We start from the raw sequence: 26,424 nt of genomic DNA, 5'->3' as shown, positions 1-26,424 counted from the left end.
GTGATATCAAAAACTGAATTTGTGATATCAGAAATTCGAATTTTTGATATCACGAAAGGGAATTCGTGATATCAGAAAATCTTTTTAAAAAGTAATATGGCTTGCCATACGGTCGCGATACACAACCACCAGTAACCAGCTGTTTGACAAACTGCATGCAGCGCACTGTGAGGATTGCCCCCGGGGAGGTTAGGGCAGTGTGAGCGGTTATGAGCCGTACGTGTATACCAGCGGACACCAGCGGAGTATCAAGACAGCTTTTTCCCGTTTTGTTCTTTCAAAATCTGTGATCTTCAGCCATGTCGGTGAAAAAGGAAGGGGAGCCACTCTGCCATAGGTTGGTTTTTGTTGGAGCTGACAGGAGCCCTTCACTTTTAGCTGAAACAATTCACATTCCAGAATTGAAAGTTGGTGAAATCCTTGCCAAGGTTCGTCTCGCTACGATCTGTTCATCGGACTTACACACGATACTTGGACGTCGATGTTCGCTCATACCGAGGTAAGGACATTAAACTGCAGGCATTTGAACACTTTTAAGTGATTGATATCTTTCGAAAGTAGGCACACAAACAAACCAAACTTAAAGAATGATAAATGAAAGTCTGGGGTAGTTAAGTTTCACTCATCTCCATGGCATATGGAGAAGGGTTCACAAAGGAAGGTTGTTGCAATGTTATGTTGGTATTCCATCGAATATGATAAAACTTGTATCTGACATTGTATTTCAGTTGCACACTTACTATAGCTATTAGAATAGACATGATATGCTGAAGTGAAAGATGAGCACACAAATGTAGAACATATATGAATACTATTTACTGATCGTAAATGAACAGAAATTTGCTGCATTTGAAGATTTAGTCAGCTTGTTCATGTTGTCTTTAATTTTTCTATTTTATAGAAAGTTCTAAATTTTAAAGCCACATACCATTCATACAGTACCCTCTGCTCCCATACGAAAAGCAGAACTAAAGGTCTACACATTGCCTGACCAGACACCGTGCGTGACACTTGCGTAACAGTAACAGAGCTGTGTATAACGTTAGTTGTTATTCCCAATGATGTGGACTACTGTCGGTGCATGCAGCACTACAGCTACAATTCTATGCTGCACAATACTCGATACATACGTGCCCTGCTGTTCCTGGACATTGCAGATAGGGCCTACACTTCAAGTGAAAAAAGAAAAACATGGTAACAATGCAATAAATCTTGGTGTGTTTTCATCGTTGTCATTCCAAGAATTCTGCCTGCTCCTCAGTATAAATTATCATAAATTTTTATTTATCATCTATTTGTTTATGTATATTTTTCTTTCTCTATTTAGATATAGAGTTGTTTCTATATTATATATGTATTTATTCATTCATTCATTCATAAATTTATTCATTTATTCATTCATTTATTATATTATGGATAAGGGCCAGATTAGAAGTGGTTAGTATGGAGGTATGTTAATTCTCAGCATACTTCTTGTATGTCTGTTGCAATTGATTTTGATATACAGGATATGTGTATGGTATATTAAAAGGAAAAATGATACTTAAATAAGGCATTTTTTATCACACTGATACTACTAGTCTTGTCCCTGTGCATTCATGCATGCCAGGCATATTTCCTTACTGTAAGAAAGGAATTACCTTGATTTGAAACCCAGTTAAACCAATTGACTCATGAATTCGGGCACATGTCACCCTGGAATTATAAAGTGTTAAAATACAGAATACCAGAATAGTTGGTTACAAGGTAAGGCACTTTGTTTTTATATTAAATGCTCACAATGTACTACTGACTCTCATATTATGATATGATATGGCACAAATGTGTATATTATGTTAGCAAAAATTGATGTGAAGTCTTTGTGGTTTCAATACAGTTCATTTGATGGTCCCACTTCAAATTTCTTTGTGAAGTACTTGGGGTATGCAAATAGAAAATTACCTAGCTGAACTGAAACTAACAGAGAACTCATCTTCAACTATTTACCACTTGCGATAAGAACACTTTGATTGATAGAGCAGAGTAGTCTGGAAACATGACATTCAGCAGTGTGTACTGTAAATGGGGTGTTTCTTTGGTACGGTAGTGATATTTCACAAACCGACGCTTGTGAGGTAATTTTTCGAGTGGTGAAATTCTTGATTGAGAATCACATTGATGGAAAGAGAACTTGCAAGGTCACCTGTGAGTGCAGTGGCAAATCAGGTTAAAACACCTGTCTATACCACCAGCACATTTCCATGGAGTGGTATGGAGTGAAACTACTGCATATAATAAGCTTTTTTATTTCATTTTCCCCCTTGGCTGAGTGGATACAGAGACTCCAACTCTCTCGTTTTCAACGGGAGATCTCCCGCCGAAAGCCCATTTTTGCAAAATCTCCCGTTCTCCCGCTTGAGATTTGATTTCTCCCGCCCTGGCTCTGTGTCTCCCGGTGGAAAGGATTTCTTACTTATTGCTATCGTATGTTGAAACTAGAAATGTCGCTTTGGCGACTGGTATGCCTCCGCCTTAATGCATGATTTTCCCAATAGGTCTAGATAATACATGTGGACAATGTGTGATTACATTTTCACAAAATTGGCAAAATATTGAAATGACAAGTTTGTCACAAATGTGTTGAATGTTTACCTTCCTTGACCTAGGTTTAATTGGATGAATAGGAGAGCATGTATTTGGGGATTTAAGGACTTTAACTTGACTTTGACCCATTCATACATTTATGCACTGAGTAATTTTCAAGGTACCGGTATGGAGAAAAAGTACAATTTCTGAATTGAATAGTAAATTGTTACCATTTTCATCTGGCCTTTGACCCTAAAATTCATAAGATAATCACTTTCAGGTAGAATATGCATAATATGTACTAAGTTTCAAGATAACTTGAGCCACTTCTGAAATATGGAGGAAAAAGTTAGTTCAGCACTTTCACTTGATCTTTGACCTTTTGACCTTTGAGGCAAAAAAAAAAAGAAAAAAAAACACTTTCCAGAGAATTTCTATTAGGTTATACATGCATGCACCAAGTGTAAAAAAAAAATAACCCTGCTGGCAATGCATAAATATGAGGGAAATAGTAAAATTTTGAAGTGTTGCACTTGACCTTTGACCCCTGACCTTTGACCCTATGAACCCTACATTCTCTAGATAATCACTTCCAGTCAGTACATGTATATACTATGTTCCATGAAGATACCTTGAGCAATTTTCCAAGGTACGGAGAAAAAAAAGAAGTTTTAATATTTTTACTTGACCTTTTGACCTTTGACCTCATGACCCAAACTTTCACCAGAGAATCTTAATTGGGTAATACATGTATACACTAAGTTTCAAGAAAATATCTTCAGGCATTCAATAGATATGGTGGAAATAGTGAAATTTTATGTATTTGACCCTGACCTTTTGACCTTTGACCTTTGACCTCATGACCCAAACTTTCACCAGACAATCCTAATTGGGTAATACATGTATACACTAAGTTTCAAGAAAATATCTTCAGGCATTCAATAGATATGGTGGAAATAGTGAAATTTTATGTATTTGACCTTGACCTTTTGACCTTTGACCTTGAGCATGTGCACCCAAAAGTTGATAGGCACAACTTCACCCCCTAATACACATACATGCCAAGTTTCATTAGGATATCTCAACAGGTTTTGATAGTTACCTTGTCCACAAAATTCATTACGGACGGACGGAAGGACGGACGGACGGAAGGACGGACGGACGGACGGACGGACGGACGGACGGACGGACGGAAGGACGGACGGACGGACGGACGGACGGACGGACAACCCGAAAACATAATGCCTCCGGCACCACTTCGTGGCGGAGGCATAAAAATAAGCCTTAGATAACACCAGAGAACACCTAGAACCCTAGGAACTTCGCGCTTCGCACACATCAACTTGGAGTCTCCCGTTTGCTAGGGGTTTCGGGCGGGAGAATCTCCAGATCAGAAGTTGCTTGGGGTTGGAGTCTCTGTGGATATAAAGCTAAAAATAGACTGCTGTTATGATGTGTGACTGAGAAAAAGAGAACCGGCTCCTTTTTAAAAAATATTTTCATGATTTTATGTCATATCCATTTAATCATCAAGTGTAGGCATAATAGTTTTTTGGTATTGACTGAAGCCACTGATGGTTTGTTTGCTTTGTTGTTGTTGTTGTTGTTGTTGTTGTTTTCCCCCATGAATGGATAAAGCTAAAAAATAGATTTCTGTTATGATGTTAGACTGAGAAAAAAGAAGGTACAAGTTGTACATAGTTCCTTTTTTTAATATATTCATGATTTACATCTTGCTCATTTTTATCAAATGTATTGTACTGATTTTTGGTATTGACCGAAGCCACTGCATAAAATGAGTTTTCTTTTCTTTTCCCCCATGAGTGGATAAAGCTAAAAATATTTTTCTGTTGTGATGTTAGACTTAGAAACAGGAAGATGCTTCTTTTTAATGTTTTCATGATTTACATCTTTTTAATTTAATTATCAAGTGTATTTTACTGATTTTTGAAAGTTAATCAGGCATACCATAACTAGTTTAGAAGATTGATAATACTGTACATAATCAGTAAGTTTTTATAGCACCTACTGCCCTTTCATTCCGTATGACAATGTGTACAAAACTCAATTTTACTTTGTATAGAACTTTGTGGTTTTTCTTACTCATTCAGAGAAATTAGATACAGTGTACAGCCATGAATGGAACAATTTCCATTAATTTCTCTCTGAACGACACATACATGTTCTTAAATGTTAACATTCATTGTCATCATCATAGACAGTATGTAGTTAATCATACTAGTTGGGTGGGGGAGCTTTTCAAAAATGCTGTAAATTTAAAGAAGTAATGCAAATATATAACTTACTTAATGAACTTTACATTGCTCTAGGGCATCCGGAGCCTGATGTACCATCATTCAGTGATTCTGGAATCTACTTGGTTCATTCAAATGTTTCAGAAAACAAGTGTTGTAATTTTGAAGTTGCACTTTGATTTAAATAAGTAATCACATTGAAGGTGATTCATGTCAGTCTGATTATGAAGTACAGGAGAATCTAGAAGATTTTAGACTTTCAAAGACCATTTTTTTTTTGGTTGCACAGAAAATATGTCTATGCGCTTGTCCGAAACGAGGATAGATGAGCTACTCTTTGCTTGTAATTGTTGTGAATAGATTGATGAAGTGTGCATAGAATTTTGATATCTTTATACCATCTGTTTCAGTGGCGGATCGAGAGGGGGGCACACCCGGCGCATACCCCGCTTTACTTTTCGTTAAAAACAAAAGAAATAAAAAGAAAAAATGAAATGAAAGCCACACATGGCACCAGAAATATTAGTTGTGCCCCCCCCCCACCCCCTTTACAGAATTCCTGGATCCGCCCCTGTGTTTGATACTTTATATTCATAGATTTGAACATGCTTCAAACAGATTAACATTGTGTACTAAATGTATTTTCAGCCTGATAGAAGATTTTCTCTTCTGACTGTTTTTAGTGCCCTTGGTCATGAGGCTGTACTGGAGGTGCTAGCACACAAACGTGGGCGAGAGTCTGGACTGCAAGTTGGTCAGCGGATCACCTTCAGCGTGGCTGACGTGTGTGCCAACTGCGATCGATGCAGAGTGGGGCTACCACAGAAGTGCCGAAGCCTCTTCAAGGTACAGTTACTGTAAACGCAGAAATTTTTGCGGTACATTCATTTTCACGTATTTCGTGCTACTTCTGGCTGGCGCGAATTCTAAAGTGGGGTATCTCACCGGGCTTGAAACTAGTTCGCGACTAGCTCGCGACTCCAGATTTTGCTAGTTGCAGAGACGTCTCCGCGACGTCTGCGAGACGTCTCCTGAAAATTACAGAGTCTCCGAGGAGTCGCAAGAACTTTAAACATGTTCAATTTTTCGCGAAGTCTCTGCGACGTCTCCAAGACGTCTCCATCAGTTGTGGAGACGTCGCAGAGACTAATTATATCCGCGACTGCTGAGACGTCTCTGCGATGTCTCTGAGACGTCTCTGAGACGTCGCCGAGACCTGCTGGAGACCAGAAAAACTGGTGAGAGGTCACGGAGACATCTCCGCGACTCTATTTGACGCTGTTTGACCTACTTTAGAAACCACGTGACCATCTGCGTGCTGACATCCTGCCTAGATTAAGTCAGGTGATCCTGCAATGGCTCCATCATGTTTGAAATTTTTTGACACCTGCCATAACTCATCTCAGGGACGTCTCCTTGTTGAGACCGCAAGCCATTTTTATGTTGAAGACGTCTCCACGACTGCTGCGACTGATAAGTTGGAGACGTCGCAGAGACGTCTCTGTTGGTGAGATACTAGCTTAAAACCCACATAAATGTTTTCACAATTTCCTCTGCACATTGTGAATGGGCTGACAATTTGTGCAATGCGAATTCAACAACCCCAGAAAAAGCTTTCAAGCTGCTCAGCGCAAAAAAAAAGAAAAAATCATGACACAAAAATATTTATGTTTACAGTAGTCATTAGGAATTGTACTGCAGTATCTAAGTATACACTCACTGAGCCTCTGTTCAAAAGCAATACAAAGCTTGATCACTAGTTGCAGTTTCTACGGTGGCAACTAAGCAACAGTCAGTCAGCTGTAAGCAATAAAGTTGTTATTGTAGTGACTGCCATTATACTTGAGTAGCAATTCTGATAGCTACTCAACACTATAAATGACATGGACCCCAGTACTTAGTCAATGGAAAATTCTCTTCAGAAAGAAATTATAGTGAGGCAATCCTCACGAATTAAAAAAAAAAAAAATGTTGTTGTTGGTACCTCCAATGAACTACTTTCACCAAAAACAAACTTTCAAATCATCAAATAAGCTCGCAAACTTTGGTTGAAAAAGTGTGAATCTGCATGGTGAATATGCTAATGAGCAAATCCTCTCAGAGAGTCAGACGTCACCGCGGACCGAGGCACAACTCTTCCCAGCCGTGTTCTGCTCATTATCCGTACGCTCCTTAGTTACCCGGATGCATGAAGAAGTCGGTGGCTACTAGTATTTGACATTGTTTCTACGTACTGTGTGTGTGTGTGTGTGTGTGTGTGTGTGTGTGTGTGTGTGTGTGTGTGTGTGCGTGGGGACTGAAAGTGAGTGGGGTGGGTCGGCTTGGCCGGACTTGATTTTTTCATGAGGGAGCGGGTCTTCTTTTGCATCATGCTAAAATTTGGTATCGTGGGAAGGGCAGGAGGGTGTGTTTTTGGCGGTTTGTCTCGAACATTTTTTGTAGAGTGATGTGATTGGGTGTGTTTTTGGAATCCCTTTTTCATTTAACATCTAACATAACAGAACAAAGTCTATTTGGTTTGAGTTGTACATCTTTAAGGCTTAGGGTCTGCTCTTTCAGAGTGGGGTCTTATGTGGAAATTCATGTTCGCGACTTTTTGTTTTTGTTTTGAGGTGCAGGGTCACATATTTTATTTATTGCGATTTATTTCGATTGGAAGGACATTATAAATTAATTAGTTTCTCCTTTGTTCTGCTGGTTGAAATACATGTATTGTTTTAAAAAATATTTGCTATTGGAAAGGGTTGACGTACTTGAATATCATAATGAGATTTACTTCATTACGATATATAAACTACGTCATTACCATGTCCTTCACTACTATGCGGGTTTCGACTTTCTTTCTATTATCTAAGATTTTATGAGGTTTAGTTTTGCAACTGTCATAAGCTATCTAGGCTATAGGCAAGATACTCATAAAAATGAAAATTTTGTTGGGGCGTGTAGGCTGAATGTCAATGCAAGTCTGCATATATCGCCACTCGCCAGCTACATATAGTTTTTTTTTTTTCACTTTTGTTTTTTTCCTCAATTTATTGGCTGGGTTAGGGATCGGTATCTAGGGATATGGATAGGGCGTGGTTGAGGTATGTTAGATGTTGTGTGTTTGGAATGTTTGTACCACATGTGCAGTTGGAAGGAGACATAGGTTCCTTTTCTGTGATGGTTCTGCTATTTGCTCGCACTCAAACTAATTACATGTTTATACAAATCAGCTGTGCTCTCTTTGTACTCTCAACTCGATGGAAATTCTTGGAGAGGCCTGAACGGGAACGCATGGGAGAGGACTTTGTATTATTCATGTCTTGTGCCAATGCATGCTTTATCATTCATAATGAGAATCTTGTTATATAATGGAAACAAATGAGCATCTTACGTTAATTTCTTTGAATGTTCGGGGAATAAGGGATAGGGCTAAGAGGAATAACATTTTTGCATGGTGTAAAAGCAAAGGAAGTGACATTGTTTTTCTTCAAGAAACTTATAGTACTGTTGATGTAGAGGAAAGGTGGAGCTCAGAGTGGGATGGCTCAATGTTTTTCAGCCATGGATCAAACCATAGTAGGGGAACTTTAGTTTTGTTATCCCCAAATTTAAAGTTTAAATTTGAGAATGTTTTATTAGATAAAGATGGGCGTTATATATTACTGAAGGGAGAACTGAGAAGCGTGAAAATATTAGTAGGTAATTGATATTTCCCAACTAGAGATAAAGAAAAAACACAGTTTGAATATTTGGATAAGCTAAATACTAAGATAGCGGAATTGTATGATCCTTCTCAGCTCGTAGTTTTAGGGGGAGATTTTAATATACTCATGAATGGAAAATTAGATTATATGGGGCAAAAGAATATTATAAAAACTAAGTTTAATGAGAAATTGGAAGAATTTTTGAGAAGGTATGAGCTAGAAGATGTGTGGCGAAAAAGAAACCCGGATAAAAGGGAATTTACTTTTAGGCAAAAGTGGCCAATCGTTCAAAGTCGTTTAGACTATTGGTTTTTTTCCTCTAATGCACTTAATTTGGTTAATAAGTGCGATATCATTACGTCAATTACACCTGATCATTCATGTATTTTGTTACAACTTAAGAATCTAGCAGATAAATTTTCATTTGGTAAATCTTATTGGAAATTCAATAATAGTTTATGTGCAGATCTTGAGTTTGTTAATATGTTGAATGAGAAAATTTATCAATTAAGGGAACAATTGATTCCAGAAATCCAGGATAAATTACTTTTTTGGGATTTTTTAAAGATGAAAATGAGAAATATTATAATCAATTATTCGAAGGAGAAGGCAAAACGAAGGAGAAAGGAAATAGAAAAGTTAGAATCAGAAATAAGTCATTTACAAACTCAATTATTGACTTTACCTGTAAAATTTATAACGGATGAAATTGAAGAGAAAAAAACAGCACTAAACAATTTGTATGATTATTCTCGCCAAGGTCTGAGAATCAGGTCAAGAGCAGAGTGGTATGAAGAGGGAGAACAGAAAACACAGTATTTTGAACAGTTGTTGAAATCTAAGAAAAGGAAAAGTGTTATCAAAGAAGTATACAATGAAAAGAAAGAAATAGTGTCAGATAAAAATGAGATTTTGAAAATTATTAGAATATTTTATGAAAAATTGTATTCTGCTTGTGATATCCTTGAAGATGAAAAGTTGATGTTTTTATCTGGTATCCCCAAATTAAATGAAGAAAGTAGAAATTTATGTGAAGGTGAAGTAACTAAAAATGAATGTTATGAAGTTTTGAAGGAAATGAAAGTTAATAAGTCTCCGGGAAATGATGGATTTACTGTGGAGTTTTATAATACTTTTTGGCCAGTTTTAGGAGATATTTTAGTTGAAACGCTAAATGAGGCATATAATAGGGGGGAACTGTCTACATCTCAAAAGCAAGGAGTAATTACACTTATAGAGAAGGAAGGTAAAGATGGTATGTATGTTCAAAACTATAGACCTATTACTTTGTTAAATGTTGACTATAAGATTTTATCAAAAATATTAGCTAAAAGGATTCAAAAGGTGTTACCGGAAATTATTCATCATGATCAAGTAGGTTATATGAAAAACAGAAATATCGGAGAAGCTGTAAGAATAATAGATGACATTCTTTTTCATGCATTGGAACATCCTTGCGGTTATCTAGTTGCGGTGGACTTTGAGAAAGCATTTGATTCGGTAGCCCATATCTTTTTATAAAAAATTCTGCAATTATTTGGTTTCGGGAATTCATTTCAATTTTGGGTTAAAGTCTTGTACACGGATATCAGTAGCTGTGTTATGAACGGTGGAAACTCAACGGGGTACTTTAATATCAAACGGGGTGTGAGGCAGGGTGATCCTCTGTCTCCATATATATCTTTATTAGCTATGGAAACTTTAGCTGGAGTTATTAGAAAAGATAAGGATATTAATGGAATTAAATTTGGTCAAAATGAAATAAAACAAATTTTATACGCGGATGATATTTCTTTGTTTGTGAAAGATGAGGGTTCAATTAAAAGGTTACAATTTTTATTTGATGAATTTGGGAAAATAAGTGGTCTCAAAATAAATAAAGGGAAGACTAATTTCTTATGGCTTGGGGAGGAAAAAGATAGGCCAAATATTCATTTGTTTGGGAATTTTGTTCAAGAAATCAAAATATTAGGAATTTATTTTTCCTTAGATGTTAAGGCAAAAGAGAATTTAAATTTTAAAGAAATATTAAGTAAGATAAAAAGTCTTTTAGGATGGTGGAAAGAAAGAGATTTAACACTTATGGGAAAAATACATCTTATGAAAACATTCGCCTTGTCAAAATTAAATTATGTAGCATCACTTATTGTTGTTCCTCAGTGGGTATTTTCAGAAGTCGAAAAAATTACCTTTGATTTCTTATGGCATGGCAAAGACCGTATAAAGAGAAATATTATGTATCAAGATTATGAGTTTGGGGGTTTAAGAATGACGAACTTTTGGTTATTTGTTAAGGCACAACGTATTATGTGGCTAAAACGCCTTCTATATGGAGAAAAAGAAGTTGGGTGGAAATTATTTTTTGACTTCTGTTTTAGTACTGTAGGAGGTAGATTCCTGTTTATGTGTGACTTTGATTCATCTGTTATGACAGATAATGTACCACCTTTTTATTCGGAAATATTGAAGGTTTGGCTCGATATCTATAAATATAGACAATTGGAAAATGAGGTTGTAAATCCAATAATATTTAATAATAGGAGTGTACGTATAGCAGGTAGGATGTTTTTTCATAGAGATTTATTTGATGCAGGAATAATTACAATACAAGATATATTAGATAACGGTCATTTGAGATCTCAGTCACATTTTCAAAGCTTGGGTCTTGGTTTTAAGGTAGAAGAATTGCTTAAACTGAATGATATATTTAATGCTATACCCCAGAAATGGAAGGATTCTATGAGAGCAGGTACACTTCAGCAAGTTGATTCCACAAACTTTGACTTAAAATTGATTTTTTTCTGGTCAGAGAGTAAATTTGCAAGTTTTAAAATCGAGAAAAATATATGAGGCTATGGTGGAAGATTTACAGTCATCTTATGTTTTACAAATCAAAGATGACCACAGTAGCTATGATTATACAAACAAAGAAATAAAAGATCTATTTATTAAACTGAGTAAGTGTACATTGATAAGAAAATATAGAGAATTTCAATTTATGATGTTACATGGCGTAGTTTACACTAAGGAGCGTTTAATGAAGTTTGGTTTTGTAACAGACAGCCTTTGTTCCTTCTGCCAACATGAGCCTGAAACTTATCTGCATTTATTTTTACACTGTGTTAAAGTGAAACCGTTATGGGAATTCATAATTAATTATTTTGATATAAATGAGTTAAGGAATATGAATTGGAGAGATATATTTGGGGGAATCTCTGGTTATTCAAATAGATCAAAATGTGTAAATACTTTGATTATCTTAACAAAATACATCATTTTTAAATCTAGAACGGGAAATAAGTTACCCACTGGAGAAAAGATGCAAAAGATTATTGTTGAATTAATAAATGAGGAAAAAATCCTTGCGACCAAGGCTGGGAAGCTACATGTACATTTACAAAAATGGGAATATTTTGAGACTTCGTTGAATAAACCAGTCTGAAGCTACGTGCAACGTCTGTGACTTTTATGAAAATAGTAATGTTTCCATAGTATTCCACTCTTTCTTTTCTTCATTTTTTTTTCCTTTCCTTCATTCCTCCTCCTCTTCTTCTTCTTCTTCTTTTTTTTTCTCTTGTGATGTTTTGTATTTTCTCCCCCTCCTTTCCCATGCGTTCCTGTCAGCCTGTTGGCGGGCTGATTATATAACTATATTTACTATATTGTGATGTGTAGGCAAGAGCAGTTAACCAAATTAGGTGCATGTGTACGTGTGTGTGTATGGGTGTGTTTGTGTGTGTTTTGTGTGTTGCATGTGTACAGATAGGGGTGGGGGAGGAAACAGGAAGGGAGGGAACTGGTGGGGGTGGTCATAGGGACTCAGTAAGGGATATGAGTTAGTAGGTGGGCGGGTATTGGTTGATAAATAATATGGTTCCATTATTTATTACTGTATAATTTTGCTGCATAATTCATTTGGATGATTATTAAGATTAAGGCTAGAAGAATTGAATTATCACTGTTAAATTTAAGCAATTTTTTTGAGAGCATAGGGGAAGTGACTGTATGTAAATTGATAATTGTTCATGAAAATGTAATTTTTGTTATGTCATTATGTACAGCAATAGCAAATTTGCTATTATGATCACAAATGTATATTTTCGTCATTTCAATTGTAGCAAATGAAAATTGTTATTTTTTTTCTATTACTTTGAATGGAACAGAATAAACATCGTTGAAAAAAAAAGAAAAAGTGTGTGTGTGTGTGTGTGTGTGCGTGCGTGTGTGTGTGTGTGTATCGTGTATTGTATATTTTCACAGTAAACGTGTGGGCGGTACAACTAGATTTACGGTAGATACCCCGTACGCGGTTTGCCCTTTTCACTTTTCCGGTCTATCACAAGCGCAGCTGCAGCCCTGTCGCCGCGCATACATGTTCTAGTACGTACAGATTGTAGGTAGAAACGATTCTACACAGACCTACTAGTACACTAGAGGGGCGACCGCATTCAGCGTCGTCTGGTCAGGCTATCTTACATAAGTAGTTTTGCTTGAATCGTGCAGAAAATTTCCCAGGAAAATCCTTTTCCCGTCCCAGACCCACAAACGTATCGTGAAAGGTGAGCTGTATGGCTGGGAAATCTCGGTACAACGAAGCCGAACATAAGAAACTTAGGGCCTACAAAATCTCGATACCGTGTTGTGACCTACCTGTGCGTGGACCATTTGAGAAGCAATGTTTTTACGTGGACCGGCAGGCTGTGGCCCTCAGTTATAAACCAAGAAAACTCCTGAAGCCAGATGCAATCCCGACCATTTGCTCACATGAGTTATGAAACAGAAACACCTCGAGCATTGACTTCGAAGAGAACCGAGGAAAAAAAAATCGTAGAGAGGTAAGAAAAGTGGCTAGCTATGTTTCATTTACGGTGGGCTGCAGCCAGGGTTGGACTGCAGTACAGTGCCACTGAGCTAGCTGCTGCCAGTGCCGACTGGACATGCACGGCAAAGTGGAGCGAAATCATATCCCCACGACCCCCTGTGTTTACCCTGCCCGGCAGACGTCATATTTTTTTTCGAGGAAAGGCGATATCTGAGTACTTACAGAAATATCGAGATACAAACAATATTTTCTTCGAAGAATTCGACTCTCTTATGCACTGGTTATCTTCAGTTTGAATGCCAAACTCAGCTAGACGGAGTACTGTGTACATAATGGTAAGAATTCGCGCGCGAGAGTGGTTTGTACGCTAAGAAGTATGCAACACGGACGGAAGCTAGAAAAGGACCGTGCCTATACTTGATGCAAAGAGATTTTCCCCATGTGAAGTTCATGGTATATTTGATTTAAAAATACATGTAAATTTATGTTAACAATATTGATTTTTCATGAATTATATATAACTAAGCTTGAAATATTTTGTTTGAAATAATAAAATCACATACTTTCACATTTTATGATAATATTACAACTGATCATTTGAACACTTAAATTGGCTTTTAGAGGCACGGCTGTCAACTTGGTGAGTAGGGCATGCATGACGCAGCATCTTTTTGCCGGCTCTTACACGATCGCTTGCAGGAATTATTTTTCAAAAATCGCGTACGGAGACAGTTTTTCATTTCCACGCATATAAACTGGTGAAAGGTTATGTTTTTTACTCTTCTTAATTATCATTACAGTGAAAATCTCAGGACTGCCTCCCTTTAATATGAAGTTACACCTGATATAGAATCAATCATTAAAAGTTTAGTAAAATCATCAGACAGATCACTTGGTGAGAATGTTATGACTGTTCCAATACAACAAAGTCAACTCACTCATAAATTGACATCAGAAGATACCTGTCTCAATCATATAACTGTGAAATTAATCTCATGATTGCATTCTCAGTCAGTTGAATACCAGAAGGATGTAAGTACCGGTAATGGTTGTTTGTGGAGTTACATCCTTTTTATTTCCACTTGATCTTGTGTTCGTCATTTGTTTAAAAAGAAATTAAGCTTATAATTGCTTAAATTAGAGTGCATAGGGACATACACAACTATGTGTCGTGCACTATATAAGCAATGTAAATTATTATTATTGTAATTAGATTTTTATGCCTCCGCCACGAAGTGGTGCTAGAGGCATTATGTTTTTGGGTTGTCCGTCCGTCCATACGTCTGTACGTCCGTCCGCATTCGTTTACGCGATAACTTGAGTAATATTGACCGGAATTTTACCAAACTTGGTCCAAGTATTAAGTATGATAGGGAAATTGCTTGATTAGATTTTGGGTGAAATCGGCCAAAGATCAAAGGTCAAAGGTCAAGGTCAAATCATGAAATTTTATCTTTTTACGCGATAACTCAAGACTGGATCAAGCAAATTTCACCAAACTTTGTCCAAGGATGATATATGGTGGGACAATTACTCCAATAATTTTTGAGTGAAATCGGACCGAGGTCAAAGGTCAAAGATCAAGGTCAAATCCTAAAATTTATCTTTTTACACGTGATAATTCAAAACTGGATGAAGCAGCTTTCACCAAACTTGGTCCAAGGATGATGTATGATACGGCAATTAGTTGAGTAGATTTTAGTGACATTGGCAAGAGGTCAAAGGTCGAAAGGTCAAGGTCAAATGCAAAAAAGTTGCTATTTCCCCATTTCCATGCAATGCCCAAAGGTATTTTCTTGAAACTTAGTGTAGACATGTACTACTGCATAAAAATTCTCCAGAGAGAGTTTCATGTCATAAGGTCAAAGGTCAAAAGGTCGAAGATTAGGTGAAAATGTTACAATTTCACTTTTCTCGCAAATGGTTCAATGTATCTTCATGGAACTTGGTACATACGCATGAACTGACTGGCAGGGATTATAGGGAATTTAGGGGTCAAGGGTCAATAGTCAGGGGTCAAAGGTCAAAAAAATTTTATTTCCCTCATATACCAGTATATGCAATGCATGCATTATTAGTTTTAAAACTTAATATATACATGCATTACCTAATGGAGATTCTCCAGGAAATTTCCAGCCAGAAGGTCAAAGGTCAAAGGTTAAGGGTCAAAGGCCAGGTTTCAAGGCCCCCCCCCCCCACAAAAAAAAAAAAAAAAAAAAAAAAAATCTATTTTGTACTGTAATTACACTCTTTCTTCATACCGGGGAAATTACTCAATGCATAAACTTATAAAAGGGTCCGTCAGAATTCAAGTAAAAATTCTCAATTCCCCAAATATGTGTACCTGCACTCTTAGACAATTATAGCAAACCCAGTTCAAGGAAAGTGAACATTTAAGACATTTCTGACAAACCTGTCATTTCAATATTTTGCCAGTTATATGAAACTGTTATCTCACATTGTGAAGACATTATACTATACACCTATTGGGAGAATCATGCATTATGGCGGAGGCATCAAGTCGCCATAGCGACATTTCTAGTTACTATTAGTATTTAGTAATATATCGATAAACATTAGTCATGCCAAGTAGGCTATTGAAAATCAATACAAATTTTAGTAACTGGAGTTGCAATTTTACTTTCAAAGACATGGGTGGAAACAGTCTTTTGTAGTGATTTTTTTTTTTCATCACTCACATAACAACCATATTTTGATCTTGACTTACTCATTGATTTTAAAGATTTTCTGCTTACACATTTCAAGACATTGAATTTGCCAGAGATATGCTTACATGGACGTCATGTTTCTGATGTTTGCTATGTGAAAGAAAAAAAAACTAACAAACAGAAACTATAACAGGCAAGCTGCCTTTAGCTTCAGTCCAGGTATTGCTGAAATGTCAACCGTAGTAATTGGAATGTCCATGTGCGTCAAATTCTATAGCTGTTTATTTCATCATCTCCATGGCAGCTAGGGCTTAGGTCTCGAATTGGTCTCTCTGGCAATCATCTTTAACACTTGGGAATGTGGTTGTGAGAAATTAATGAGAAATTGATCTAAATTATGACATCCAGCTGAGAATGAAAAACTGAAAATGATACATTTATCATTGAAATGTTTGAAAACTCTTGTAACTAGCAATTTGTTAAACCCTTAAAGCTAAAACGTAGTTCTCGGAGATGTTTCGGAATTAATTGTCCACCATGTGGGATTTGCTTGCAATACATCAAAAGGATCTACCAAGAAACCTACCTGTCTGACATAAATTGCCAGGATGATTTGGAGTACCGGTATTTTGAGATCAAAAGTATAGAATGATTTTGATCGTTGTAAATGACTTTTACTTGGACTGTAGAATGTTAGGGATACTGATAATTGATTGTGCCCTTGCAATTGTACTTTCCAAGAAGCTGCATGTGATTCACGCTACTTTGGGGGATCACTGTGGTTCAATTTGTCGATTATTGAGAATTGATAATGAAAAATTACTAGCAACCAAGATCCGGGAAGTTCGTAGATTGTGGACTTCTGGCGAACCTTTCTGGCTAATTATTCACATTTTTGTCATTATTCAACTGAAATCTTATCATTGCTGCATTATTCCGCACATTTCTTACACATGTATGTAACATACAATATTGCATTGTACATTTCAAAGCAAAAATCAACAGTTCTGCAGCCATACAAGAACTATATTTTTGCTTTTTAAAAGTTGTTTTCTTTTTCCCACAGGGTAATTCTCATATCACTTGTATCCTTCCTAACCAATCAGTCCTTGTTTTTCTCTCTACAGCATGGATTTTTTAACGCCATTGACACATTTTGAACATGATGTATGTGAGCTGATGCATTTGTAATAAAGTTGAAAATAATGACAAAATGGTTACATTTATCAAAGTTCTCTTTAAAGGGAAGATAAACCCCAAGAGCAATGTGGATTGAGTGAAAGCAGCAACATAAGTAGAACACATCAGTGAAAGTTTGAAGAAAGTCGGACAATCGATGCAAAAGTTATGAATTTTTAAAGTTTTGGTGTTGGAACCGCTGGACGAGGAGACTACTAGAGGTTATGACGTATGAGTGGACAACAATACCAAGAAAATATAAAGAAAATTCTACAAAAATCCATTTTTCATGAAAATTACAAATTCCATCAACTTGATATTGACATATGTTAAGGGTAGCAATTATTCCCCCTGCTTTCTGAAAGAGGTTGGTCCATTGCTCTTTCATAATTCTAGAAAAGTGAATTTTTGTTGAATTTCCTTTATATTTTCTTTGTATCGTTGTCCACTCATACGTCATATCCTCTAGTAGTCTCCTCATCCAGTGGTTCCAACACCAAAACTTTAAAAATTCATAACTTTTGCATCGATTGTCCGATTTTCCTCAAACTTTCACTGATGTGTTCTACTAATGTTGCTGCTTTCACTTAATCCACATTGCTTTTTGGGTTTACCTTCCCTTTAAAGAAATCACACCGTCAAATCCTGCTCATGTTGTTTTGTTTCATCCCTTTCCAGTATGGCCACAGCCAAATAACAAGTGAGAGACCACTGAGTGGTTGCTATGCAACGCACATCATCCTGCATCCCGGAACCAACGTGTACTCCATCCCTGACCACGTGTCTGACAAGATGGCTGCCCCTATCAACTGTTCCCTAGCAACCATGGTCAATGCCATTCTCTCTTTTTCTCACCAGAATGCAGATAAGAAAGCAGTTCTCCTCCAGGTAGTACAGTGAATTACTGTAGAGTTTGAACTTTAATGGTGTCGAAATTTTTGTGCATTTTGTGTGCGACGTGAAGCTTGCATGAAAATCAAAGCACCCAAAATGTTTTGCTAGTGTATAATGTAGTATTATTTCATATCTTTGCTTCCACTTAGATTTAAAAGCACATCTAATTCATCTTGTGCCTAATGAAAAATGTCCCATTTTTAACAATGATGCGGATAGCCAGGAGTAGACTCAAAAGTATTTAGTCACCCCATGCTCAAGTTGACTCCTATAAACAGAGTTGAATCAAGCATTGGAATGGTAGAAGCTCATCAATGCTTTTTCTTTTCTTTTCTTTTTTTCAATTTTAACAAAACAGTGGTATAGATCACATCCACATGCAAATAAGATGACATGATGATGTCATTGTTCACAGCTGTCCCAGCAGTTGGTTGTTGTATATACAAAAACAGTGTAAACTGTGCTTTTGCTAAATAAGTGATTGCTAGCCACAACCCCTTCAGCCCCACAGAATGCATCACTATCCAGATATTGCTACAGTGCGACAATAATTAGGATGCAAGAGATGCAAGATTTTCCTTATGATTTATGTTCAATTGTGGACATTTGATGAAAAAGTGTGAGCTGGTCATCAGGAGAGATATATGTGAGATCACCTCATCTGATTTGCATAATGAATAATGCATTTATGGCAGTTTTGCTGCTCTTTCATGAAATTGTGTGGAGCTTCAAAATCACACATCACCATTCTCATTTTATAGGTATAGCTATTTACATTCTCTTTCTTGATTTTCTCTTGCTATTGTTGTTGTCAACTCAAATATGGATTGATGTCGCAATTTAACTTCCATTGACACAAAGATGAATGGTATTGCATACATACATGTTCATGCTAAAACTAAACCTGTCATCTAAAAAATTCCCTGTACTGTGACACCAGCAGTGTTCAGTCTGTCATAAGGCACACACAAGGTGAGTGCAAGAGAGTGTTTTGATTTGATCTAGCTAAATGTGTTTGCCTAGGAGTAATATCTTGAGCTAACATTTGATGTGTGTGTGTTTTTGTGTATCATCGGGGATATTTACCGCAATACCATGCAGGGTATAGTCACTTGTTTTTTGTCCGCTGAAGAACCTCAATCTGATCAAGCCTCAATCTTGGATGAGACGCAGTGGATCTCTATGTACATGTATTTCCAGCATTATTTAGAAAGGTTCTACGAGGTTGACATCAATAGGCACACTTTATAGAAGTACAGTTATCATGTAGTATAATATAGAATGACAAGTTGGCGAACATCAGATCAAACCTGTGTGTTTTGGATGGAAATGTTCAAATAGATGCAGAACAGCTGGCTGAGAGGGGCAAGATTCTATCAATCAAAATCAGTTTGAACTCCACTGGGCCATCAGACCCATTTGAATCTGCTGTTACTATACATGTTTTGCAGTTACAGGCTCTACCTACGTATGTATTGTTTTATGATTGTATATGTATGTAATATGTATTGTTAAGTTTGTTGATTTTATGCTGTTTTGATGTTTTATTGTTCATGCAGGACCTCCATAAATAATAGTGTTCAACTAACCAATGGAGTCACCCTATTAAAACAAGACTAACAAATAAATATATAAATAAATGAATGAATGAATAAATAGATAAATAAGTAAGTAAATAAGTGAGACTTGTAACCTAGCATGTAAATAATGGCCTTAATCCATGAAAATTCAGCATTTCTGGCAAAATGTGTGAAAAGAATTAAGAATAGAGGTACATGTAAAGATCTAGAAGCAATAGAATAACTGGAAAGTACAAAAATGGTGGATGAACACAACCCATCACCAAGCATGTTGAAAATAAGTTGTGATGGTACACCAGAAGTGTACATCAATTTCCTGCAACACATTCATCTCTTAATGAGTTTCCCAGTCAGTCACAGTAATTGATACCCATGGGTAGTCAGTGGATGCATTATTGGCATTATTGCCACAGAAGGTGTATCATGTTAAGTGCAATATGAAAGGAAATCGGTGCTAGGTAGTGATGTGCAATTCATTTGATCCTTGCAACGTAGAAGTAATGAAACATTGATTGCTGTATTTCATGTCCACTACTCAGAAATGATTGCAATTTCACATCAACTGTTCAGAAGGGAGAATAGGGTGGCCAGGCATGGAGAGATTTGATATTAAAATTGCATCATCAGTTTTAGTCACCAGTTTTAGTTTGTATGTGATGCTTTCATCAACCTTTCAACTGCAGAGTAAGAAGTAACTGTTACCATCACAAATGCACATGGAACACATTAGCATATACACTTGCACATTTTTTTTTTCAACACGTATCTCTTTTACATGCATACACACACACTTTTTTGTGTGTTTTTCTGTAATCTAAATTTAATTCAGCTTTTTCTCTTTACAAATACAATCATACACAGGGGAAATGCTTCATCATATGTGACCGTGTACCACAAAACGAACAAAAAGTCGCACACACTGATTTTGTGTGAGGACTGAAAATAGGTGAAATGGGTCAACCTAACCGATCCTGACTTTTTCATATTTTCTGAAAGAGCAAGTCTTCTTCTACATTATGCTAAAATTTGGGATTATAAAACGGGCAGGAAAGTGTGTGGTTTTTTTAGCAGTTTATCTTGAACATTTTTTTTGGTAGAATAGTGTGATTAGATGTGTTTTTAGAGTCCTCTTTTCATTTCTTAAAAACCTTGTACACACTCTTCACTTTCAACTCTAATAACTTTTGAAAGGATGATGCTACTGCTTTGAAAGTTAGCATCAGGTATGAACGAAATGTGATAATAAGGCACACTCAATTTCAGTTTAATCTGATAATCCCTTCATTGTTGTTACTCTGGTGGTTTACATCCTGTTTTTTGTCCCATTCTTTGCACGGCCAGCGTGCCTTGGTAAAGATTTAGCTCTTGAATATAGACACTGCATTTCAGAGCCTCTTTTCTCAGTTCACACTTTTCCTGAGTGTGTGTTTTCTTTCCAATATTTAAATAGGTTAGGAGAGTCCATTTGATTTGAGTTATACATCATTTTAAAGCTTAAAGTCTGCTCTTTTAGATTATGCTCTCAACTAAAATTTCATGCCTGGCGACTCTCTGTGTGTTTTGTGATGCAGGGTCACATATCCACAATTTGATAATTTGATGTGAATCATGTGATTGATAAATGTAATTTTTCTTCCTTGCAATGTGGCTGAAACACATCCAATTTTAGCAATGACATGGTGACTGTTAAGTTTCCCTAGTGTTTTAACTTTTTAACCTGTTTGGGACGAGTCCCGAGTATACTCAGGCAAGGGTTTATGGGAAATGCGTTTTGTAGCAAAATCAGCCCATTCTCAACGCGTTAATGTAAAAAGAGGACTTTGTGCACTGAATAATGATATCAACAGGATAAAGGAAAATAAAGCACATCAATAAAAGTTGTGGGGTTTTTTACTATTCAGAAATAAAAAAAACCCACATTTCAGTACTTAATTTGAAATTATATATAAATTAAATCCCTCAGCAGACTTCCTTTTCCCTATCATTCCCTATAAACTTTAGTGCCCTTTTTTTTACTTTAGTAATATGCTGCACCAGTCATCGTACCACTGTTTGTTAACCCGTTGAGGACGGTTTGATTTTGCTACAACACGCATTTCCCATAGACGCTTGCCCGAGTATACTCGGGAATCGTCCTCAACGGGTTAACTGCAACTCAATTGCAAAATTGAAGACATTGTATGCATATGAAATGTGTGCAAAGTACCTGTATTCTACTGCACAAGACTTGCTTTCCAGGGTTCTGGAATGGCAGAAATGTTATTAGAAAGAAAGCCTTCAAAATTCTTTCTTGATACATGAAAAGAATTGAATCGTTTTATTAGAAATGGAAGAAAACAGACCAGTGCAGTAATGAGTCAATTCTTTGTTCTTTTTTTTTTTCTCTGATCTTTTATTGACTGGAAATTCTCCATGCGAGATGTAGGCAACATCACGCGTTTTCAGTGTTTTGATCACGGGTTGACTTATCAGATACAATGCTGGAGCTGGCATTAGATTACCTGTGAGGCTTTATGTGAGCGGCGTGTTGCTTGAGACTGGAGCTGTGCATTTGTGTGTGTGCCTCAAATATTTGTCATACATTTCAGTGGAGGAATTTGATACTTTGATAAACAAGAGAAAAATAAATTTATTCTGACTGACATTATAATGCAGAAGTGCTGGTATCAGAACTAATTATGTAAAGGACCAGAAAACATCATATAATAACAAAAAAAAAAAAAGAAGAAGAAGAAGAAGAAATGCTTCCACTAGGGTTAGTACTATGTAATATTACATATCTGCACACATTCAACTTTTAGAGATGACAAAATTGCAAGTGAGATTTGTCAAGCATTCGTTGCCATTGAAACAATCCCATAAAGTCACTTCGGTCTTAAATATCAGAAAGGCACACTGTGTGTTTGCATACAAAGTATACATGTAACAAACTGAGCTGGAACAGGAAAAAGTATGTGGTAGTACAGCTAACAAGACATTGGATATGAGATGTGATATCAGCACATGTATGCATTTGTGTGCCTAACAAAAAGAAGTTTGTGTGGGAATGTGTGTCAGGTTGGAAAATATTGCTCGCACTGAAAACTGATGTGATTGCAAAATTTCTATTTAAAGATTTGTGTTGTATGGGACAAATGGTATAAAACCTTTGACAGTTTTAATGTTCATCAAAGTACTGGGGATCTTTGTCTTTAATTGACCTTATTTTTGCAGAATAGTCATCACTTTGTGTTTAAAAAAATTGATGTAAAGACATAATTCTCAAGATTTTTCTTTTTGTGAGGATTTTGATTTTCTCTGTTTTAAGATGTTTAAAAATGAAAGGCCATTGATATTTCTTGAACAAATTTCAGTCAAAAGGATTTATATTTATTGCGAGAAGCAGCAATATCTGACATTCTATGGTATTGACCTTCACTGTACAAACAGGATTCCTATACTATTTATTAACTTTACAACCATTTAAGCAAAGTATGAAGAGTTACCTAATTGACATCACTTTGATATGCTTCTTTGTCACTGATATACTGTAAAACACAATATTTTTGCAGCATGAAATATTCGCGAGTTGCCTCTAACATTAAATGCATATAGTGTAGACAAGAACATTTGCGTGCATTTTAATTTCGCAAATCTTGGCTCTTGCAAAATTTGTGAAATTATATTAAATGCACACGAACATTCCTCGTTTTTCAGTAGTCATGATATTTGTGATGCACCTGTGATTTCACTTTGATTTCCTGAGCTATTTTCTTCCTATTTCATCAGTTTGCTCCAAGTGCCTTTTTCTGTTCACATATTCTCACGTGTGTGACATTTGATTCAAATGATTTTTGTGGTGTCATAATTCACTTCTCAATGCTCTTGCTTTGAGGGACGGGGGTGGGGGGTGGGGGCTTACAAATTGTATCGCTGATCTATTATTTGCAATTGCTTTTCTCATACCATAAGCCATGTCTGGCAGAAATTGGATCTGTTTGGTTTTTTGTTGTTGGTTTTTTTAAAATAAGTATTGTACTCTTTGTTGACGGTATTGCTGTCTTGTTGCAACCTACAGGGGGCAGGTCTCCTTGGTGTGTATGGCTGTGCATTCCTTCACCACACAGGCTTTAGGAAGGTGTTTGTCAGCGATGTCGACGAATACAGATTGAGATCAATACCGTCATTCGGTGGCATTCCGGTCATTGCAGGTAGTCTTTATTTCTTTTTGTTTGTTACTAGTTTTACATGGGGGGAGGGGGGCAGGAGGGAATGTTTGTGTCATGAAATTGACAGTTCTGAGGGTTTGCTCACTATTTTGGCCATAAGTTGTGATTTGCATTTAATATGATAGGACAGATCTCCACTTACCATGCATGAAATTCTTTAATTTTCTGGGCTATTCATCGAGCAGAGCAGGTAAGTTGGCAGTATTTCATAATGATCAAGTGATTTAATTTTTACCCACGCCGATGTAATCGGCAGGGGGTTATGTAAAGGGTTCCGTATGTTTGTTTGTTTGTTTGTTTGTTTTTTTGTTTGTTTGTTTGTTTGTTTGTATGTTTGTTTGTTTGTTTGTTTGTGTACAAGATAACAAGAGAACGGGTAAACGGATTTGCACGAAATGTTCAGGGAATGTTTGGATAATGACAGGAAAGAATCGATTAGATTTTGGTGATAATCGGTTGACCCTTGCAAATTCTGTGTGACCTTGAAGTTTTGACCCCATGGTATAGTGACCACTCCGAACATTTTCCGTTTCTTTGCGATTTTCCGCTACCATACAAATATGGCGCGCCATTTGATCAATAATGCCGATTAACTGTTCATCGCCGAAAAACACTGTTTATCGGCGATAAACACTGAAAAAACACTGTTTATCGGAGATAAACAGTGTTTATCGAACGAAAAACACTGTTTATCAAGTGATAAACAGTGTTTATCATAAAAACTATGTTTATCGACCAAGTGATAAACAGTGTTTATCGAGGAAAAACTATGTTTATCGATCGACCGATAAACAGAGTTTTTTGTGATAAACACTGTTTATCGACCGCCGATAAACGGTGTTTATCGAGAAAAATTCAGTTTATCAGTTGATAAAGGTGTGATAAACAGAGCTTCATCTTGATAAACAGAGTTTATCGCTCGATAAACAGAGTTTATCGCTCGATAAAGTGTTTATCGCCGATAAACAGTGTTGTTGGTCGATCGGCGCGCCATATACAAAAGCGTATCTCCCAAACGATCCGACTTCGCTGCATGCAACTCTGTTCGTAAGACGATCCAAGTTCGCTGCTCAACGCCATTCGTAAGAATTTCGAAATTTACGTTTATTTGAGGAACTGTGTCCTTCTTGATTTATGAAAGTTCGGGGTTCGCTCTCCGTCGTCACAAACTGTCCCGTATTTGGTGATTTTTCAAATTAACATTGATTCTTTTTTTGTTTGTTTGTTGGAGGAGCATTCCTCAATCATGAAATAATTTTGCTCGGTCCCAGTCACACTGCACGATATGCGCACTCATTGTCAATGCGTGTTCAAGGCCGGTGAAAATGCATCGCGCTCTACCCTGTTGGCGCAAAATTGCATCGCGGACGTTGCGGCGCTCGTTGGTGACCGAATACTGGTGCAGTAGATATTTGCATTCAACCCTTGCATTGAATAATTGCCGTAGGGGGGTAATTGCCCAGGGGGTACGTAAATTTTGTTTTTCTTTTTACCCACGCCGATGAAAATCGGCAGGGGGTTATGTAAAGGGTTCCGTATGTTTGTTTGCTTGTTTGTTTGTTTTTTTGTTTTTTTTTGTTTGTTTGTTTGTTTGTTTGTGTACAAGATAACAAGAGAACGGGTAAACGGATTTGCACGAAATGTTATGGGGATGTTTGGATAATGGCAGGAAAGAATCGATTAGATTTTGGTGATAATCGGTTGACCCTTGCGAATTCTGTGTGACCTTGAAGTTTTGACCCCATGGTATAGTGACCACTCCGAAAATTTCCCGTTTCTCACTTTGCGATTTTCCGCTACCATACGAAAACATTAACCCCGTAACGATCCGACTTCGCTGCTCAAATGTTCGTAAGAATTCCGAAATTTACGTTTAGGCCTATTTGAGGGACTATGTCCTTCTAGATTTATGAAAGTTCGTTCTCCGTCATCACAAACTGGCCCGTATTTTGATGATTTTTCAAATTAACATTGATTGTTTTTTTCGTTGGAGGAGCATTTGCTCGGTCGCAGTCATTCTGCACGATATGCGTGCTCAATGTCAATGCGTGTGCAAGGCCGCTGAAAATGCATCGCGCTCTACACTGTTGGTGCAAAATTGCATCGGGGACGTTGCGGCGCTCGTTGGTGGCCGAATACTGGTGCAGTAGACATTTGCATTCAACCCTTGCATTGAATAATTCCCGTAGACACTAATCATAGGGGTAATTGCCTAGGGGGTACGTAAATTTTGTTTTTCTTTTGCGCTTTTGTGGATACAATCGTACCATCAAAGATCGTACACTCATACGACCTTTGATATCATCACACTCTCGGCTTGCTATAATCAAAATATCCCGCAAGAAAACGGCGTATTTCTCGATTTTTAGCGCTTTTTCCGCGACCCGTCGCGTAGACAATACTCTTAAAACTGGACTTAATTCGCGCGCGCTTGGAAAAGTTCCGATTCTGCACTTTTGACTGTGGAATTTGGGATTTTCGATGGATTTTTGGAGGAGACTTGAGGACTTTCCTGTACGTGAATGAGTGTTAATACCGTATGTGTAATGATGTGATTTGCGTG

General features: G+C 36.9%; 1 protein-coding gene across 1 annotated transcript in view; it reads left to right on the top strand.

The window, feature by feature from the left end:
- Positions 1-299: 299 nt before the first annotated feature.
- The window catches only part of LOC139721677 (L-threonine 3-dehydrogenase-like), a 38,864-nt gene continuing 12,739 nt past the window's right edge, over positions 300-26,424 (top strand). The window contains exons 1-4 of the mRNA XM_071633007.1: positions 300-499; positions 5,504-5,666; positions 17,858-18,067; positions 23,711-23,843. Of these exons, the coding sequence (XP_071489108.1) occupies positions 300-499; positions 5,504-5,666; positions 17,858-18,067; positions 23,711-23,843 (706 nt within the window). The remainder of the gene's footprint in view (positions 500-5,503; positions 5,667-17,857; positions 18,068-23,710; positions 23,844-26,424) is intronic.

The sequence above is a fragment of the Diadema antillarum genome, unplaced genomic scaffold, assembly GCF_040938485.1.
Source record: "Diadema antillarum isolate AM-2024a unplaced genomic scaffold, OU_Dant_1.0 scf00000147, whole genome shotgun sequence".
Classification (NCBI taxonomy): Eukaryota; Metazoa; Echinodermata; class Echinoidea; order Diadematoida; family Diadematidae; genus Diadema; species Diadema antillarum.
This window is presented reverse-complemented; position numbering and strand designations above follow the sequence as displayed.